The 22189-nt window shown below is 40.3% G+C and overlaps 1 protein-coding gene across 1 annotated transcript in view; it reads right to left on the reverse strand.

Moving 5' to 3' along the window:
- Window positions 1–7440: 7440 nt before the first annotated feature.
- Window positions 7441–22189, reverse strand: part of rims4 (regulating synaptic membrane exocytosis 4) — a 159616-nt gene continuing 144867 nt past the window's right edge. Inside the window, exons 4-6 of the mRNA XM_051932596.1 lie at window positions 20009–20110; window positions 11599–11738; window positions 7441–8905 (exon numbers count right to left, since the gene is read on the reverse strand). Of these exons, the coding sequence (XP_051788556.1) occupies window positions 8687–8905; window positions 11599–11738; window positions 20009–20110 (461 nt within the window). The 3' untranslated portion in view covers window positions 7441–8686. The remainder of the gene's footprint in view (window positions 8906–11598; window positions 11739–20008; window positions 20111–22189) is intronic.

Genomic DNA, 22189 nt, shown 5'->3' on the forward strand with positions numbered 1-22189 from the left:
GTCGGGTCTTGAAACCCGAAACAGCAATCATAAAATCAGACCCCAAGTTATACACCTGTTCAAAAAAAGTGACACTTAAATTTTTTTTTTACATCTTCTTGCCTCATCCAATCTCTCACCAGTTTCTCAGATGCTTCAAATTTTGTTGCAGCAGCGCAATTACCAATTTCTTTTGCTACTTCAACAATGTTTAATCTAAAACCAGCTTCATATTTTCCTCTGATCGAGCGCTTCATTTTAGATAAAGGATGCTCTTACAATAAAGGTGTATGAGGGTGTGAGATAGAAAAAACACAAATCAGTGCAATCATTGCTTCAGAATAGTTTGGGTATTGCTGTGTGGTCACGTAGGCACAATAGAGGGAGAGATAGAGAGGTTAGGAGCACACGCTGATACAGCGCATTGCCGCACCCGCATAGAAAAAAAGGCCGTGTGCTCTGTGGTTACTTTCTAAGGTGGGCATTAGCATATCATAATCTCTTGGAGCAATAGTGTGAGTTTTCCACAATCGACTTATATGACAACATTATACAATACCAGAAATTATATGGTAAAATCAAGCTCCGACTTATCTGTGGGAGAACTTAAACGGCAATATATACGGTACTTGTGGTGTTTATCCATGTCCATTATATGGTAACTTTCATCTCTGTATATTAACCTCATCTGAATGGTTGTATACAGGTCTTTCACTTAGAAGGGCAAATTCACTCAAATGACAAAGGAACCAGCAGTTCTCCATTTTGCTTGTCTCCTTTTACACCTGTATGTGTTTATCGTGCACTATTTGGTTTAATGAAGTACAGTAAAACCTTGGATTGAGAGTAACCTGGTCTGCAAGTGTTTTGCAAGACAAGCAAAAACTTTTAATAAATTTCAACTTGATAAACGAGCGAGGTCTTGCAGTACGAGTAGTACGTATACACTTTGTCTGCCGAGAGTCACGTGGTCACAACTGAGCTGATAGTTCTTCTCTCTCTCTCACTGTGGGATTGTGGGTAATCGTCTCCCTTGCTCGGTCTCAGTCAGTATACGAGCATATACTGTTTACTATAGCATTGTGACCACATGTGTGTGTGTAAAGCATTTTTGTATTTTGTGTCCAAGTGTAGTGGGTGTTCTTCAGTAACTGTACTGCAACAAAAAAAATTTGTAGAAAAGCACCACCCGAATAAGTCTGTGAATCTTATGAATCTGTTTAACGACAATGCAATCTCACATTTCCACAAAATCCTCAAAAGGAGGCAAAAGCAACTGTCAAGGTTCCTTGTTAAAGTCGCAAAAAAAGAAAAAGATTCCAGTGAGCCAACAGACAGAAGTGATTCCGTTAGTTATAGTGAAAGTCATCCTACACAATAACGCTCCTCCTTCTCCTCTCCTTTCTCTCGTCTCCTTCACACCAGCCACGATTCTTTTCAAAGGTAAATCTGTTTAACGACAATGTAATCTCACATTTCCACAAAATCCTCAAAAGGAGGCAAAAGCAACTGTCATTGGAGAGGTTCCTTGTTAAAGTCGCAAAAAAAGAAAAAGATTCCAGTGAGCCAACAGACAGAAGTGATTCCGTTAGTTATAGTGAAAGTCATCCTACACAATAACGCTCCTCCTTTTCCTCTCCTTTCTCTCGTCTCCTTCACACCAGCCACGATTCTTTTCAAAGGTAAATCTGTTTAACAACAATGTAATCTCACATTTCCACAAAATCCTCAAAAGGAGGCAAAAGCAACTGTCATTGGAGAGGTTCCTTGTTAAAGTCGCAAAAAAAGAAAAAGATTCCAGTGAGCCAACAGACAGAAGTGATTCCGTTAGTTATAATGAAAGTCATCCTACACAATAACGCTCCTCCTTTTCCTCTCCTTTCTCTCGTCTCCTTCACACCAGACAAAATTCTTTTCAAAGGTAAAGTGCAGGTTAATTTGTTTTGTGTATTTTTACTTTATATTTTGTATTAATCATTTTTGTATGAATATTTTTGGTTTGTGGAACGAATCATCTGAGTTTTCATTATTTTTATGGGGAAATTTGCTTTGATATTCGAGTGCTTTGGATTACAAGCACGTTTCCAGAACGAATTATGCTCGCAAACCAAGGCACCACTGTACTCAGAAGAAAACTGAAGTGGAAAAAGTGAGGTACTGAAAATCACTCATCCATTTTAGGCTGTAAATCTTTTGGGATGATAACCTTAAAAAGACAAAAAAATATATTATATAAGAATGACCTGACATTGCAGAGCTTAAACCCAAAAAAGCCATAAAATTATAAAAGACCTACTATTGGCAAGGACTGTTTTCTAATTAAGCAACTGGATTGGAACAAAAACCTGCAGCCACTGCGGCCCTCCAACACCAACATTGCTCACCCCTGCTCTAATACATTCAAATTTTCAAATGTCTTTTGTAAGCAAACTTTACAAGATTTAAATTGTAAACTTTTAAAATTGCCAGTCCCCTCATTCCCACCACCCTAATTGTGGTCTTTATCTCACTATATCAATGGTTGCCTTCACTAAGTCGCTAAAGTAGAGCACTTGGCTACCTGAACAAAGTAAAAAGATAGAAGAAAAAAACGTCAGCACGTTTCTGTCCATAGTTATCAACTGTTCAGATGTCAAATCATAAACAGTCCTCCATTCAATTTTTTTGAACATTTTGGAGAATATTTATATGTCGCATCATAACAAATACTTCCATCTTTAATCTTGGACCTGAATGAAAATCTGTTGTAATGTAAGATTTTGCATATAACTTGATAAATATTTTGTATGTCTTTATTTGGAATTTAGGCAAAACAATGTAATTTAGTGTTACATTAGTGAGAAGCATTCATGTTTACCCCCACCAGGAATGGGTCTCTTTGAATTTTATGACAGAGTTGGGGGAAGACGTGCCTTAAACCAGTTTGGCAAGTATTTCTCTGCTAAAGTCTTTCAACCCCCACAAGGAAGCCAGGATGCCTAACATATGGTCTTTTGGCAGATTTTAAGATGTTGTATTCCCCCATTGGTCTGATGTATGGCTGTTTGGAATTGGCTTGTATCAGAAGCCTTTAAGTACCATGATGTCCTATTGGCTCTTGGGGTTGGACAGAGAATCTATAAATCTGCTTGCTCAACCACATTCTCTCTCTCTTGCTAACGTCTGATGATGAAGAAGCATATCTCTTACTAACATATGATGAAGAAGCATCTCACACCATGAACTGACAAGAACAACACAATGAAGAGCACAGCTCGGCAGCCATATTGAACAGGCATGCGGCCTGTTTTGAAGAAAGCTGTGCACCAATAATGCCTTAACTAGAGACATTTTAAATAACTACAAGTCTGTGTGCTGCCTGAAACTACACATCCACATTTAATCAGGTTGTATGGTTGCCAATATTCAAATGTACTTTGCATATTGTTACTATTTATGAATATTATCAATAATACATTATTTTATGTGTAACTTAAGTCCCGCTTGTTTTTTTTTACTACATCTAATTGCCTATAGATATAGAAAGGAAGGTGGGGATAAGTTATATACTATAATACCTTATAAACAGCAGTAAGTCTGTGAGATTAGGCATTCTGACAAAGGCTACTTATTAATAATACAATAGGGGAAAGTAGAGCAATATATTACTCTACCAAGACAAAACAAAATCCTACATCACCTACTCGAGTCGCATGTTCACAGTTCAGTGTAAGAAAACAGCTGACAAGGACATGTCACTTCCAACATGCAGTGATTGAATTTACTGGGAAGAAAAAATTCCCAACAGTGATGCTAAAGTGCATATCGAGATGCCTGGATGGGTGCTAGCGGTGTCAAATGATAGGCAAAACATTTTAAAATGGGGGAAACGGTCGTCACTCATCAGTGGTCACCTGAAAGGTTCTTTTAGAAATAAAATTAAAAAATCAATGAACTCACCAGAGTGCATCGACATGAGACTATCAAAGAAATGGCAGGGAAGACAAGCTTGTAGAAGAAATTCATTGCATGTTGTTGCAAATAAATGGAACTTATTAGTTACAGTACTGAGTATATCTGTTTTATCAAGCATTTCTTAGTAATTCTAGTATGTGGATTACTTTTGGTGTGATCCATGGGTATTACCTTACAGGAGTGTTGAGAAAATATAACTGCAAGATCTCAAGTGATTTCATGCGAATCTTAATCAGTTCACCCTGCTGAATTAACATGAGCCGCACTCAGTTCCAACGGGAATTTAAACCCCCTATGTATTGTGTTGTGTGTATCTGCTGAGTACATGTAACAGTTAAATGCAGGCCTGTGAGGGTACGATTGCACTTTGATAAAGGCGACATTTTCATGGAAGAGTATTTGTTTAACCCTTTAAACTCACCCTCATTTATATCCATTTTCTTCAACTTTGATTTAACTGGCTATAATGCCATCATGCTTCATTCAATATTTATGTTGTACCCCTCAAAATAAACTTCATATGTTTGTCTCTCAGAATTTTTACAGCTGAATAAGTTGCAGAATTCAGTAGTTTTTTTTTTTTTTTTACCAAATGGTACTCTTATTTGCACAAGTGTTAGAATAAGCTTCCAAACACTATAAACGTGTCAGTAAATATGTGAGGAAAAAATGGTTATGAAATATGTACATTAATATTTCTAGTTTTACTGTTTTGAAGCAGTTCAAAAAGCAGGGTTGTTTTTCTCTGTCTTTACTGTTTTCAAACAAGTAATCATAGCATAAGTCTCTCTATTATATAAAAAAATCTTTCGATGCGATGAGTCTTTTTAGGAGACGAGACGAGACTCTTTGGAAAAGACTTTTTCAAGTCCCGTGAGATGAGAATATTGCCATGAGATTCTTTCAAGTCATGCCCTCCTATCAACCATTTTCAAACAAGTCCACGGTACTCTCACCTCTCAGTCTTGTGAATGCTTTTGCCAGACACACTTGCTGCACTCTCAGCTCTTATAAATTTAAAAGTTTTCCTCATTTTAAGTTCCCAATTAAATAAGACGTATTATGTCCAAATCTAATTGGCGAATTTCATCATGAAGGGTTATCAACAGAAAAAATGAGTACACGGGCAATCCTAGCACCGAGAAATGATGAAGTCAAATGAATTTATGTGAAAATTGTCGATCGGTTACGCGGCAAAATGGTTAAATGCGTATCAATAGACTATGCTGAAACAGTTTGTGCGGATCGTGCGGAAAATGAAAACAACAGCTTACAATATCACAAAGAATATCTACAACCATTAACACCATCTGGTCTTCCACCACACGAATTACTGTAGAAAGAAGGATATATCCAAGAAAGGTAATGTAGTACATCTTCCTCAGATAACATTAGACAACAAAGGAGATCTTGATATGCCATTCATATTAAAACGTTAACAGTTTCCCATTAGAATAGCTTTTGCAAAGACAATTAACAAATTTCAGAGCCAAGCATTCGAAAAAGTCATTTTATTTAATAGAGAGAAAGAAATGAAATTCAGTCACAAGCAGTTATATGTCATGTGATGCTAATGTAACACTTAAAATGAAAATTAAAATCTGTTTAAATTTTACATCCGCATCCCCATACGCAAGCAGCAGAACCGCAAAGAGGCTAGTGCATATCGCTGGCATGGGGGTCGGTGAGCAAAGCAAGCAGGGGAACAAGTCCCCTAGTATCCATTGTTGAAGACCCATGGCCTACATATCGTTTTGAAGGGAAGATCTAACTCTAACAGAATGTTTATACTTGGTAAAGAAATTGCAATGTGTATCCAAATTACAACACCAATAGTTACAAGATTTGAAAATATCTTTACAAAAAAAAATGAAAAAGTAAGTAAATAAATACAACTCTGAAATGTAGAAAATGGAAAACGCAGAAAGTGGAGTGTGGTCTCATTTGAAAACACCCCTCTAATTTAGTAGAAAACAGTCTGTCTGTCAAATTATACACAATTGAATAAGGATGATCAAGAAAGCTATTGTTCAGGGGTGAAGGTGTTGCACTGTTACACCAATTCGCCCATCTTTATCTGGTATCGGGGTATGCAATATGGCATGTTAATGGCAAAACACTGTACTTTAACTACAGCAACGAGCAAACCAATGAATCTATGCAGTTCTTAAAAAAGTGTGCGTTATACTCCAGTATCGCCAGGAGGTCCAAAAGAATGGGGCTGAATTTAAAGGGTTAATATCCATCCATCCATCCATTATCCAACCCGCTATATCCTAACTACAGGGTCACAGGGGTCTGCTGGAGCCAATGTTAATATCACAAAATAATATTACAAAAAATAAGAGTTAAATATGAATCTCAAGAATTACATATGCATTCATGATGTCTGATTTATATACTATCTTTTAAAAACTTTGATAAATAGTTTCACGTAAAATTTTTTTAACTTTCACATAGTTTCCACAGTCGAGAATCAAAATGACGCACTGACACGTTGAAGCCAAAAGTCGGTGCCAGATATTATTGTCATGGTTTTCGCATATTGTATTGTGCATAACACGAATGATCATTTATTCAAATTTTGTTAATGTCTTTTGTGATGTTACTAAGGTGTCAGTGGCATGTAGCATGCCCGTTAAATGTCTCTTAAGTTGGCAGTGCACGTGTAAAGTTAAAAGGGCAAGCGCTTTTTAGTTTGCTGGACGGAGTTTCAAAGTGCCAGAGTATTTAGAGTAGCGCGCGTGAAGAGCAATGCAGTCGAGTTTAATTTCACATTGCAGAACTCAATGCAGGCGACCCCTTGGGGGGTGTTCGTCAAACAAAAGTAATGACAGTTTTCATTTTTGTCAAGTCTATTTTGTATGTTTGTTTTAAATTTGTTACATTTTTCCCCCAAACTAATACATTTCATTTATTTTTATATTTTCTCCATTGTTCCGAAGATGCACTTTATTGTATTGTGAAGCCTGTATCACAATTTGCATTGTATGTGGATTAAGTGTTTCATCTCATGTCTAGTAAAGGTAAGTGGGATGAAGGGGTGGCATTTGCCTCAGTCGACCTTATTTAACACGCCGGCCCTGCTTATATACTGTGCCATATATATATATTTTATAGTAAAGAGGGAAGTGGGTGTGTGGAAGAGTTTAGAAGATTTGTGAAGTATAGTAAATTCGTGTATATGTGGGTCTGATTTCGCTTGCATATGTCATTCATTGTTGTCTCATAACGTTTTGTTCTTGAGCTGCCTATTTATATACTCTCTGTATAGTTTAGAGAATGGGATATATTTATTTCCTGTCATGCATTGCAAATAAAAAAATCTTTGCGGTCTAAAATAGAGTATTATTCCTCCTGGAGCTGAAATAAGGAGCCCCAGATCATTCTAACATGAATGCTTACTTTTTGACCATTAATTGTGCATGGTGTTTCTAAACACTGCAGCTCCCTGTAGTTCTAATTTGATTTCCCCATCAGCCGAAAAAGAAAAGAAGGGAAAGAATCGCCTATTTTTTTTTTTTAAATATATACATAAATATATAAAACATTTTGACTCTGACAGTTACTGTGACATTTGAAATCTCCTCCAGGTCTGCAGCTCGGCTGTCAATAATAAAATCCTCAGTGCTGCACCGCAGTCTTCTGCCTCAATTGTCATGCTTCTCATCAGTGGGTTTCTTCAAATTACAAGAACATACTGCATGCTTATTAGTACTACTGCTATTACTGATACTACCTAACAAAGTTCTTCTTGTCTAAGTTACTGTCTCTTTCTAAATATACATCTAACCTCAAGAGAGTTAGACTCAGTAAAAATAACCTGGAAAATTAAAACATTCATTGTGGCCCAATGCCACCAGTGTTAGCCCATTTCACAGAAAACATTCCAACACCCAAACCTACCTGCTCTAATGTCTGCATGCGACCCGTTAGGGGCTCTGTGACTCAACGTTCATGGAGTAACCATGGCAAGTGCATACAAGCATCTCCCTTCACAAGCAAGGAGGCCACGGCTATTTAACTGGATTCAGACTACAACATTTGTTCAAAGTGCTCCTCCTGCAGCGTCTTCATGGGTGCGTCTTAAAAATGCATCCCCATCCCTCCCCATCTCTGATTTGACCCTGACTGCCACAACATAAAGACACTTGCTGGTAAATTGGCACAGTTAAAATGCAACATGGGCCACTGCTCATGCTGATCCATGTTACAAAGACACCAGCTGAAAGAGTCGTTGTGGCCAGGCCACAGAACAAATTACAAACAAACAAGAATTGAACAAATATTCAAAGAAAAACACTCTATTAATTAAACAACACTGTGTTTAGCTTATTGTTTATCGATACATATTGAATAATTCCTGATGTTATATTTTTAATTGGAAGAAAGCTCGTCTACAAAGAGGTTCCCTACATTTATTCTACATCAATAAAAAGACACGCTTGCAGTTTGAGATATTAATCACCTCCGGCGTCAGTCAGACAGTGAGGCAGTCACTCCAATACTCAAAATATAGCAAAGTGCGCCCAGATATTAAATCACTTAACCTCATCTAAGAGCCTGCAATCAGAGCAGCATTGGGATTGTCCAAGTCCAGGGGCTGCAGGTCTCTCCTTCTCTTCTCTTCCCTCTGCACCCGGTGAACAGGAGGACTTTGGAGAAACCAATCAAGCATGCATCGTGCTAAGGAGCTAAGTCTCCAGCGCAGACAGAAACACATATAAAAGGAGTCCTCAGCTTCTCTGCACTGTTAGGATCGATCACAACAGGGGCTCACTGTACTGTCCAAGGACAGCTGCGATGAGTGGCGGATGAGGGGAGCCATGGTGGGGTCCACCATTGAAGAGGTGGGGAAAAGCTTATACCAACCAATCACTAGGCTCGACAGATCCAGCTCTTCTAATAAGATCCGGGCAACCCCCATAAAACACTTGCGATCCATTCGGCCATAATTGCCCCAGACAATGACCTATTGGGAAAAAAAAAAATATATGGCAGAGTGAGGAAAAGGACACAGAAGATTAGTCGCCATTTATAGTTATCTTTATGTACCAAAGACTTAAATAATCTTTTCTGATGCCCAAACCCACCAGTGATTCCATGCCTACTGTTTAGTACCGAAGGTAATGAGGTACTGTATTGAGTCATACAATCAGGACGTCAAAATAATACATTTTGACACCACTAGAGGGCTCTCTTTTACCGTGGCCCTAACCAGAACAATGTCAGAAAGGCCAACGTTTAATAAAGGCTTACTTAGAAAAATCAAAATAATGTAAGCATAAAAGAAAACGTGAGAATGTAAGGTAAACAATGATTAACAAAGAACAATAAAAACTCAGTGCCTGATGACTGTTGTGAGTGGAAAATAACACCAGGGGTCAGATTGATAAAACTTGTGTATGAACAAAAAGAGGCTCAAAAAGTATGTACACAGCTTTCCAGACAAACGTTGGGATTTATAAAAGAAAATTTGACGGGAGTACGTACATAATTTTATGGCAGCTCAGCGCCCGTCGCTCTGCCACAGATGTTAAACTGTCCAGCTCCATGCCAACAATAGAGCCCACCTTCCTCACCAGTTTGTCCAGGCGTGAGGCGTCTTTCTTCTTAATGCTGCCTCCCCAGCACACCACCGCGTAGAAGAGGGCGCTCACCACAACCGTCTGATAGAACATCTGCAGCATCTTATTGCAGATGTTGAAGGATGCCAGTCTTATACTTCCTTAGAAGGCTGGCGTCCTTCAACATCTGCAATAAGATGCTGCAGATGTTCTATCCTTCAACATCTGCAATAAGATGCTGCAGATGTTCTATCAGACGGTTGTGGCAAGTGCCCTCGACAGACAGAGAAGATCGTTCCTCCCCCAAACTATGCGACTCTTCAATTCCACCCGGGAGGGCAAACGTTAACATTATAAAAAGTTATTGTCTGTTTTTACCTGCATTATTATTAATCTTTAATTTAATATTGTTTTTTTGTATCAGTATGCTGCTGCTGGAGAATGTGAATTTCCCCTTGAGATTAATAAAGTATCTATCTATCTATCTATCTATCTATCTATCTATCTATCTATCTATCTATCTATCTATCTATCTATCTATCTATCTATCTATCTATCTATCTATCTATCTATCTATCTATCTATCCGTCCTAATGCAACATTTCAGAGAAACGGGGAAATGACGACACCTTTGATCAAGTATGGAAATGCAGCCAAACCAATTAACTGACAACTCACATATAATAATTCATACCATGGAGCCGTTATTAGAATATGGATTGACGTGACAAGGATCTAAAACCACAAAAGTGATTAATTTCTTTATTTAAAATGTCTAGTGCTGCATATTTTCATTGAAGTGTTTTTTTTTGTTCATCAGTTTGCCTCTTCATCTACTGTGTTTTAAATGTAATAGATAGATAGATAGATAGATAGATAGATAGATAGATAGATAGATAGATAGATAGATAGATAGATAGATAGATAGATAGATAGATAGATAGATAGATAGATAGATAGATAGATAGATAGATAGATTTTCTTAACAAACTCGACCATTTTTATAGAAAGACTGCCTACAGTTCTCATGGATATCGGTTGAGTCATTTGGCACACTGCACTTGAGGAGAATGGCTGTTACACTAAACTGCTGCTCACCTTCACAGCACCATCATTTATTTTATGTTGAATGACTGTTATGACTTTATAATGTAAATATTATCAGAGGATCTCTTAGTCTGGTACAAACCAACACTGTTCTTTATTAGTATCTGTCAGTGCCAGAAGATGTGCTCAGAGATCTTCGGAGACTGGCTGAACAGAATGACCAACCAGGCAATAGAAGATGAGTTTATTGAGATGGGTAGTGTGACATGAGTTTTCTTGAATGAGGATATGCGAATGATCTCTCTGAAGTAAGGGAAGACACAGTAGGACAGTCACAAATCAGTATGAAGATGCCGGAATTCAAAGGGATGACTGATGTGACAGGACAAAGGTCCTCAGTGTGAGGAGTGGTGAGACACTAAGGGAAGACTGCAGTGTGATGAGCAGTTGTAAACAGGGAGGTTAATGAGAAGAGTGGTAGGACAGCAGAAGGTGGGTAGGGGACCTCACAGAATGTGGGTGTTTGATAAGAAACATCCTGCATAAGTGTTATTAATTAATAAAGACATCTTTAAGCTATTTTCTGTTATCAATCTTGAAATTGTCACGCACGAGCGCTTGGGGAGCCGCAGAACGACTCAGGAAGTAGCGGAAACCCAAAAGCCATAAGGGGTTGGCGGGCAACTAACCATTCTCTCCTTATTCTTCCCAGAAAGAAGGAAACGCCGACACCCTGAGCAAGCTCCTGTTCCTCCACTTCCTCATCCTCCTTCCCGCTGATGACGTCACGTTCCCAGGATGCACCGCAACTCATTACCCACGCTCCCCCTGTTTCTTCCGGCCCGCCCTATAAATGTTCCCCCATCTCACCAGCCTGGTGTTCAGTAATTCTCTGTTAAGAATACTCTGGACTGTTGTGATATATTTTGCAAAACTGTACAGTATACGGGGCCAGAAAAACCCCAAACCTTTTTGTGCTGTATTTCTCTTTATTTTACAAGATTTAGGGCCAAAAACATTAGACATGCATTAGAAGTTGTATTACACCCACCTGAACAATCTTGCCCTGCGGACTTTCAGAAAACACGAGCACCTGGTTGTAAAGGGGGTTGAGTGATTTGCGAGCAGATTTTGTCTTCTTTTTGGCAACACAGACACCATTCTCCAGCAGGTAGACTTTTATATAGGCAGCTGCAAGACAATATCAAGACATTTTAGCACATCAGAAAAAAATGTTATCAAGGAGAAATGACATCCTTGTTACTAATTTACTTCTAAAGAATAAGATGTCCCTGCTTTCTGTCTAAACTACAGTGGCACAGGTTCAAGACTTGTGGTGTAAGTGACATGTTAGACCAGGGTTGTCGAACTCTGGTCCTGGAGGGCCCCAGGGCTGCAGGTTTTCATTCTAACTATCTTCTTCATTAGTGACCTGTTGTTGCTCCTAATTAACTTCTTTTACTTTAGTCTCAGTTCAATTGACTCAGGCCCCTTTGTTGTCTTTTTTTCCTTAATTAGTAGCCAACGTGACCAGCTCATCTGTGCTCATCACACAATATCTGAAAATAAAGAAAGGTGAAGGTCTCATTAAGGCTGATCTCTCAAGTCACCAAAACATTTTGATGGCGTTCTTAGAAAAAAACGGAAAATCAACAGTTTTAGAAATATCTGCTGTGGTAGAATGAGAGCAGCAACAAGCCATGGAATTAAATAATGGGTTTAATTAACAGCAAGAATAGGCTTCTCATTAGGAAACAGGCTGGAGTTTGACGCCCCAGTTTAGCTGGTCATCTGTTGGCTCGTTTTACATCTCATTTCTATTTGGCTTTCATTTAATGAAGAAAAGAATTAATTCAGAGGAGTGACTCCTTAAAAGCAGGGCTGCTAAAATAATGGGAAAAGAAGTTAATTAGCAGTGAAAACTGGTCACTGATTAGGAAAAGGGTTAGAATGAAATCCTGCAGCCACTGTGGCCCACCAGGGCTGGAGTTCGACACCCCTGTGTTAGACAGTGTGGTGCCATAACTATTATCAATCACTACTCCATTTATAATGTGCTGCATCTTCATCTTGTAAGCTGCCTTAGATAAAAATGCCAGCAACATATTTCCGAAGTTTACATATAGTTAGTATGCATGATGATGAGTGCTAATGCAGAAAGAGTTATACTTATTTTCAAAAAGCTTTCCTGAGACAAGAACAGATGTTGAAACGAAAGTCTGGCATCGTGATGCAGTCACAAGGTGGTCATAAGCAGAAGGAGTTTATTTTTGTTTCATGTGTATTAGCAAGAAAGGAAAATGGGTAGGATGGAGGTTAGCACTGTTGTGTGGGTGGGTGACTGACAGCTCCTTGCCATTACTTGCAAATCCGGGCAGTCTGAAACACTGTCAATGTAAGTGAAGAAAGAAAAGGCTAATAAAATAAACTGCACATCAGATGTAGCATCTTTATAACTTTGAGCCAGTGCTTGACAAGTCCAACTCAGGACAATAAGCCCAGTGTGTGGAACGAACTCCTCCAACGTGAAAATGCTAGATCAGTCACAGGCTTATTTAGCTCTATCATCAACCCCTACTGCTGGAGTTGAATTGGAAAGCACATTGAGCCCCATGAGAAGACTGGCATGTTCACTTCCACAAGTCCCCAGGGTGTGTGCTTTCTTCTGTGGATATACTGTGGCTCCAGAGCTGAGCTGTGTAAAGCAACGGCTGAAAAAATGAAAGCTTGCTGTTTTTTTTTTTGGCAAGCCATATCTTTCATATTTGTCTTGGGTAGAATTGCAGCAGAAATGAAGAAAATGAAAATCTCTGCTCAGGTCCATACTGTTCAGAGGAGCAGATGATGAATAGGCTGCGTGTTTTTACAGATCCATTGTACTTTACCTGTTCAAACTGTAGTTGTGCACAGAATGCATGAACCATCATAGGTCAAGAGTTCTCACATGGCCCTCATCACATGTGCAGAAACTATCACTGTAAATGGCCACAAAGTACCATCATACTCTGGGCAATAAAATGACATTTACATCCTAGAGCACAGGTGTCGAACTCCGGTCCTCGAGGGCCGCAGTGGCTGCATGTTTTCATTCTAACCATCTTCTTCATTAGTGAGCCGTTCTTACTGTTGATTAACTTCTTTTGCTTTAGTTTTAATTAACCCCATAATTGTCTCTTTTTCTTTAATTAGTAGCCAAACAATAATGAGACATCAAACAAGCCACCATATGACAGAAAAAAACAGATAAATCAACAGATTTGGAAATGTCTGATGTGGCAGAATGACAGCAGCAACAAGCCATTGAATTAAATAACGGGCTTAATTAACAGCAAGAATCAGCTTCTCATTAAGAGACTGGTTGGAGTGAAATTGGTTGGAGTTTGAAATCCCAGTTTAGCTGGTCATCTGTTGGCTCCTTTCATGTCTCATTTCTGTTTGGCTGCCATTTAATGAAGAAACAAATTAATTCAGAGGACTGAATCCTTAAAAACAGGGTTATTGAAATGAAGGGAAAAGGAGTTAATTAGTAGTGAAAACTACTCACTGATTAGGAAAAGGGTTACAATGAAAACCTGGAGTCACTGCCGCCCTCCAGGTCTGGAGTTCGACACTCCTGCCTTAAGGTTTACTTTGGATTTTCAAACCTTCCATTGTGTACTCAAACCTAACATTTTCACTTCTTACATGTAATACTTTACATTTACTGACATTAAAGGTCAATTGACTTTTATGGACAGAATTTCTAGGTGCAGCCAGGGTGTTGAGGGGGTCCGGTTTGGTGGGCTCAGGATTGTGTCACTGCTTTTTGCAGATGATGTTGTCCTGTTTGCTTCATCAGGCCGTGATCTTCAGCTCTCTCTGGATCGGTTCGCAGCCGAGTGTGAAGCGGCTGGGATGAGAATCAGCACCTCCAAATCCGAGACCATGGTCCTCAGCCGGAAAAGGGTGGAGTGCCCTCTCAGGGTTGGTAGCGAGATCCTGCCCCAAGTGGAGGAGTTCAAGTATCTCGGGGTCTTGTTCACGAGTGAGGGAAGAATGGAGCGTGAGATCGACAGGCGGATCGGTGCGGCATCCGCAGTAATGCGGGCGTTGCATCGGTCTGTCGTGGTGAAAAAGGAGCTGAGCCGCAAGGCGAAGCTCTCAATTTACCAGTCGATCTATGTTCCTACCCTCACCTATGGTCATGAGCTATGGGTAGTGACCGAAAGAACGAGATTGCGAATACAAGCGGCTGAAATGAGTTTCTTCCGCAGGGTGTCTGGGCTTTCCCTTAAAGATAGGGTGAGAAGCTCAGTCATCCGGGAGGGGCTCAGAGTAGAGCCGCTGCTCCTCCGCATCGAGAGGAGTCAGATGAGGTGGCTCGGGCATCTGACCAGGATGCCTCCTGGACGCCTCCCTGGTGAGGTGTTCCGGGCACGTCCAACCGGGCGGAGGCCCCGGGGAAGACCCAGGACACGCTGGAGGGACTATGTCTCTCGACTGGCCTGGGAACGCCTTGGGATTCTCCCGGAAGAGCTAAAAGAAGTGGCCGGGGAGAGGGAAGTCTGGGCATCTCTGCTCAAGCTGCTGCCCCCGCGACCCGACCTCGGATAAGCGGGAGACAATGGATGGATGGATGGATGGATAAAGGTCAATTGAGATGATAAAAGGGCAGAGAATGAATGAAGCCAGGCAGATCTAGGCAGGGTGATAAAAGGCAGAGGCAGGAATAAAAAAAGCAAGATGAAGGCTTTTTCATGCAGTTATGATAATGTGCCTCATCCAGACAATCGGAGTTCGACACCCCTGTCCTAGAGGTTTACAGAATACTTATGTGTTTATGAGCCAAAGAGAAAGGCAGACGTCAGTAGAACACTCATGTGACTGTGTAAGGTTATGGCCATTTGCTGTAACATCTTGTACTTCTGAATTGTTTTTCTGTTGTTATTTGTGATGTTGTTTGTCCAAAATATCCCAGTAAGCAACGAACGTTGTCACTAAATATCACTGGAGGAAAGTCTCCGCTTATAGATATGTGGGTAAGTAAGTCAAATTCCCCATAAGACCTTTATGAGTGACTGAACCTCCTTGGGGTTTAGTCACTTCACACAATGCTCAAAAGAAGCAGGAGAGCCATAATATTATGATAGCAAGGCACAGATGATTGTCAACAAGCATTTCTGCTTGCGGCCACTTCAGAACAGGCAATCCACTTAAATCTAAGCATGCTTGGGCCTGGCCAGTACTTGGATGGGAGACTATCTAAGAAAACGTTTAGGTTGTGGCTAAAAGAGGTGTGGGTGAGGGCATCAAGGGGAGCTTACCCCTTGGTCTTCGTGTCGTTCCTAATGTCCATTGCAATGACAAGGACACTGCTCTTTAAAAAAAATGGTGCTGTCCCTCGGAAGGAATATATAACTAGGGTCCTGACTCTCTGTGGGCACCATAAAAGATCCCTGGGCAGCATTTGAAAACAGTTGTGTGTACCTGATGACCTGGCTAGATTGCACATCACAGCCTTGTCTATTCTGGCCCCCTAATCATTCCCATCACTTATTGGCTAACTATCTCTTTCACACCTACAGTATTAGCTAATGTGTGGTGAGTATACTGGATCAAATATGGCTGCCATTGCATCATCCAGGATGATGCTTCGCAATGGTGGTGGTTGAAGTGGCTCCCCATTTTCTACACAAGGTACTTTGAGTGTGTGGAATAGCATCTGAGAGAGGCGGCCGGCAGTTTATCCCAGCCAACACATCCAGGCCGCTAGATAGAGTCCTCCCTGCAGCATGGAAGTGCCCCAGATTCCCACAGGGCATCATGGAAGATGGAGTTCAGCTTCACAGCCCTGCTGGGTGCCGTGGGTGCCACCGTGTGATGCTGGGACAAGGGGATTGTTGTTTCCTGTATAGCCCGGAAGTACTCCCAAGTCACGGGGATGGAAGAACAGAAGTACTTCAGAGCTGAAGAAAAATATAAGTCTTTATCTGACCCGGAAGTGCTATGGAATCACATGGACAGAAGGACAGGAGCACTTCCAGATCAAGGACTATTTAAAGGACTATGGGAAACCCAGCAAGCTGAGCCAGAGTTGGGAGGTTGGGTGATGAACCTGCTGGGAGTGGAGGATTGATTTATAGTATTGATTATTGATTATTGTAATTGTGGAGAGTGTGGTGCTTTGTGCACTTTATTGAAGAAAAATATTAAAATTCTTCCTAGTGCTTTTATACGTGTGTCTTGGACGTCTGTCTGTTGGGTTTCCCGGGGCAACAGCGCCCATAGCGTCCACACATTATTTTAGTTTAACTATCAATCTATCTAACTTCTGCTTTTGCAAATAAGCATTCATAGGACCTCAGCTTGGATGAACGTTCACAGCCAGCAGGCTGATCTGTTTCATCTAGTCCTCCTTAAGGCTGGACATCTTATACAGCAAACAGCTATCCAACTTGATCTTGGATTAAAGAACATATAATGGATAGTTCATGTGACATGTGAAGCAGGTGTATGCTATTTATTAGCAAACCTTAGTTCACTGATCTGGAACTTATCTCTGGATGTGGAGCCTTTACAATCAAATGATAAACATTTTGCTTCAAGATGTATCTTCTGTGATCATATCACCATTCTTCACCCATAGTCTACATGCTCAAAGGCACTCAGGTCACTTTATACTACAGTCAGTAAGTACCAAATCTAAACAAAGCATCATCTCTGCTTTTATGAGTGGCTGCAGCCATTGCAATTTTAATAAAGTCCATCAAGGGAGGAAAATTGGTCATTTGCTCCATTACATGACTGCATGTCTAAAATGACATCCTGCATGTTTGCTTATTCTGACACAGAGACTGGAGACTTCTGTATTGTTTTAAGTCAATTTAAAGTAACCTGTTGTGTCTCTGAACAACTTTCATTAACACTAACCAATAATCCTCATGTCAATACCTCCACTATTCAATGGGGCTTTTGCACTCTAGATTTCAGAGGCTGGTGTGAACAAAACCTCACTGAGAGCTGATTGATTTGGCTCTGATATTACATTCTTTAAACCTGTTCTGACTGGATTGTAATTACATCCTATCACTGTTACAAGTGTGCTATTGGCAAAGAAACCTCCAGTAATTTATTCAGTGATCACCGCTTTAACACTCTTACCTCTGTCCTTATAAATATTTTGAAAGGTTTCTATTGGGAAAAATATAATGTATCATACTTACTACACTAGATCTACTCTTGAGGTATAGCATGTCACTGAATGATATAATCTGTTAAGAATTTGTACTTGAGTTTAGAATTAATTTTTTGGTTATTGTTATGGATAACTAATATGCCTGAGGATTATTGTGAGCAAACAGAATGAACAGGAGGTGAAATAAGACCCAAAAGGCATTGATAAAGAATGAACAAGAAGTCAAAGCCAGGAAGACAGTAAAACAGAAGGACGCAGACAAGGATGAAGATTAAGATTAAAGACAAATAAATGTCTTTCTTTCTTTGTGATAGTTTAGACCAGTTAGTGTATAGACTTTTAGTTTTGTTTTTTGACTTTTAGTCTTACTCTTATGAAGATCTGCATTTCTGGTATTCCGACCATTCAACTGTCTCTGACTACGTCACAGTCTGCTCCTTGCAGTTTTCATCCATCTGCTAGTTTTATATTTGTTTATTTCTCCATCATCAGGGCACTTACATGCTCCAGGCAAATCAGAACACAGGCTCTGTAGAAGATCTCGCATATTGGAATTTATTTTATTGTTTACAGCTCAGCTCTTAATCAAAATGTCGGTGCTAAGCCTGTTACTCAGAACACTAATTCTGTGCTCACTGGTTTCAAATTTTGGCCCAGCTCAGTGTTGTTCTTATCCTACTATTGTATACTCTCAAACCCATGACATTGAACCTCACCACATGACATCCTAGTAATTATAATGTGCCTGTGTATGAGGAGGACACTAAAAAACACGTTTTTTGGTGCCAAGCTGACCACGCTGATTTAATTTGAAAAGCTGTTTTCAATTTCAACAAACACAGCGTCTTATCAGCCTCCCTTGGTTACTGAAGGCATATTAGAGTATCACAACTTCTCAATAGTGCACAGTTGCACTTCTGGTGATCTTCTGTACAAATGTAGCATTAAGTGACACTTAAAGTAATACGTGACCTTTCTGCAAATGATAAAAAAAAAATAAAATTTGCATCACAAATCTGGCAAACTTTTACGTTTGTACCACTGAGAATACCCTCAAAGGCTAGATCAAGGCGCTGTGAGGTCGCACATCCGTTGATAGTTAGAAGGTTCCTCAATGCAGTATTTCTTTGGTAGAAAAAAATCTAGGAAGTGTTCTAGCCATCTTTTGAAGACAAGTGCCTTAGGCACTGCCACACCAAAAGCTCCAAGCATGATCAAGGACTCCAGTCATGATCTGTTTATACTCCTTCAGTCTACGGGACGACACACACGGATTGACTCAGAGAGTTTCTACCCTTAGGCTGTAAGTATTTTTAAAAACAACCTGCACTAATAACACTTTTTCTATTCAGGTGGCTATTCATAATGCTGAACTCCATATTTGTATTGTCCTCCTGTCTCTTGCCTGCTGCTGCATTGTTGATTTTATTAGTACTGTCTTTATTACGGTTGCTATTTTCTTTTATGAGTCCCCTTGTGATCGTCCTTGTGCCTATGGCAATAAGATTGAACTGGTACATGAAGGACAGCATTTGCTAGAAAGTCAGCAATGACCACATCTCATCTCCTTTTTGTAACACCAGTAAGACTTTCTTCTAATTTGAACAAATAAAATGATTTTTTCTTGTTGTTTGCAGCTTCACTATGTTACAAAAAGTTTTATAACTGAATAATGAATAATAAATTAGGACAAAAAGACAAGGTTTCACATTGTCATGCATGCACATCCAGGTTTCTTCCAGGTATGTAATACCACCGCGGGCTGAGGGTTAGGGTTAGGGGCTCTGATGCTAGCTGTGTCATCTTGCTTTACCTTGACAATGCTGAGAAACTGCTCAGTGAGGACAACTGACTCTGCCCCTTTCAGTCCCAGGACCTTAAAAGATCAGCTGCCCGGAAGGACAGCAATGGAGACAGAGCTCCTGCAATCCCAGAAAAAAAACCTTAATGTACTTTTATTTGAGGCACCAGACTGCGATATTTTTGTTTGTACTCACGCCATTCAGAGTGGTTTAATTTTTGTTTCTCAAGTACACAGGGAAAGCTGGGTTGGCACCCCAAAATGTATCTTACCTTTCAACCCATTATTCCCTTGGACAAGCACAACATTTATAAATTTCCAGTGTTAAACACAATAAGCAAGCATGTGAGTGATGAGCAGTTTAGGTTTGGTGGCCACTTCTGAACCTGGATTCCCTTAATGGACAGCAGCAGCACAGCTCAATTCGTAGTGCAAACTAAGACATTTTGTTAGGTTCCATAGCTTTAAATGACTCTCCTGTCTTACCTGGTGCCGTTTTGGAGCCTGGCTTTGGGGTTAAGCCTCGAGCCTGAATGATTTCCACTTCCAGCTGTCCGCTCCTCTCCATTAGTCCAATCTCAACATCTCCTGGCAGAACAGAAGTGACCCATCGGTTAAAAAACATTGAAATAGCATTTGGGACAACTTATTTATGTAATGAGTGTGTAAACCCAGAAGTGGATTTGGTCATTTTTTTTTCAACATTTAATATTAATCTGCCTCGTAAATTATTAATATGTATTCCCATATAAAATTAGCATACTAAATAGCAGCCAGCATGGATTTATGAGAAGAAGATCTTGGCAAAAGGATCTTTTAGACTGAGCAGGCAACTGCAACACTGCCAAATACAAAGCATATGACAGAATTTACTTAGACTTTCGAAAAGCCTTTGACTCAGTCCCACACCAAAGATTAATTCTGAAACTGGAAGGTGGTGGCATCCAGTGGCGACTGCTCTAAGACTACAAGGGAAGCTCCACTTCCTCTACTATGTCAGAAAATAAATACTCATATATGCACTGTCGTATTTATATTGGTTTTAATAAAAGTGCGCTAGAACGCATTCAACTTCATGACTAGCTCGTTCAGAATCAGGTATTTATTGTAGATTGTTTGACGCGATTTTCTTGTCATACATTTCTGTGCAGCACAGTGCGTTAAACCCTTCTGAAGCCAGCTTCACTGGAGCTCTATGGGCAAGCTGCACAGAGGAGCTTTTTTCACTGCAGAAAAGCTGGACGGTAATTGGATAAATGCACCAAAATCGTCACTTCCAGGGAAGCTCAGCTTCTCTGGGAGTGAATGGAGCAGTGGGCGGGCCAGGACGCTGGGCTGCTGCATGATGATTGGAGGAGCTGTTTAAAGGGCGGAACCCCTTTTTTGATTGACAGCATTTGAAAGTGTGCTGAAAAGTTATGGCCATTTCTTTGACTCAGGGAGACTGAGATCTGAACTTCAAGTACTATATTCAGATCATGACTTACAGGGGAGCAGGGGTAAGCTGTGTGATTTCTTGGTGTTTTTTAAAGACATGGAGTTGGATAGTGCCATGCTTCAGCTATACAAGCTGTTGCCATTAGTGGCAACAATTGGCACTACATCAGCAGGTGTAGAGAGGAGCTTCTCCTGTTTAAAACAGGTCAATTCATACACCCGCAACACGATGGGCCAAGATCGTTTGAGCAACCTTGCTCTCCTGGCCATTGAGAGGAAACTGGTTAAGTCCCTGGAAAAGATGGCCAATTGGTACGACAGGGTCACAGACCATTTTCTGCAAAAGGAACGGAGGGCAGAATTTACGTACAAATAACATAATTAATTTTATGATGAAGGCCTAATATGAGCTTCCCCTGTTTCAAAAGCTAGCAGCCGCCACTGGTGGCATCAGAGGGTAACCTACAAAATTGAACTTCAAGTTGGTTAGCTAACATGAGACAAAGAGTACAGATAAGAGGAGAATGCTCCACGTGGAGTGAGGACCTCAATGGAGTTTCTCAGGGGCCTGTCCTTGGACTGTTAATTTTCCTGATTTATAGAATTCAATATAGTTAGCAAAGTTATGAAATTTTTAGATGATATTAATACTGCAGAAATGGTAGACACTGAGAAAGCAGCAAAAAAAAATTCAGAAAGATCTGGACAAGTTTCAGAACTTTGCGAGCATTTGAAAAATGCAGTTTAATGTAGAAAAATGCAAAGTACTGCTCATGGGAAAAGGAACGTCAGTTATAAATACAAGACGGGAGACACTGTTCTACAGGAAACAGCCTCTGATAAGGATTTAGGGTGTGTGGGATGGCTGGCAGCTCAACCCGGCCCGGCTGACCAAAGGCAGCTTTTCCAGGACACTTCCTCCCCCAAAACACAAGATGGAAGCTTCCTGGGAGTGTAGCGGTGCCCTGGATTCCCACAGGGCATCCTGGGACTTGGAGTCCGATTTCTAAGCCCTGTTGGGAGCTGTGGGTGCCGCCAGGGAAAGCTGTGAACGGACCTGCAGAGTCATGCTTCACTTGCAGCCTGAAAGTACTAGGAAGTCATGAGGATGGAAGCCCCAAAGTACTTCCAGGCTGATTAAAGAATTGGAATTCTTCATCTGACCCTTGAGTGCTGGCAAGTCACATGGATGGAAGAGTAGAAGCACTTCCAGGTCAAGGGCTATATCAA

The sequence above is a fragment of the Erpetoichthys calabaricus genome, chromosome 10 (assembly GCF_900747795.2).
Source record: "Erpetoichthys calabaricus chromosome 10, fErpCal1.3, whole genome shotgun sequence".
Lineage (NCBI taxonomy): Eukaryota > Metazoa > Chordata > Cladistia > Polypteriformes > Polypteridae > Erpetoichthys > Erpetoichthys calabaricus.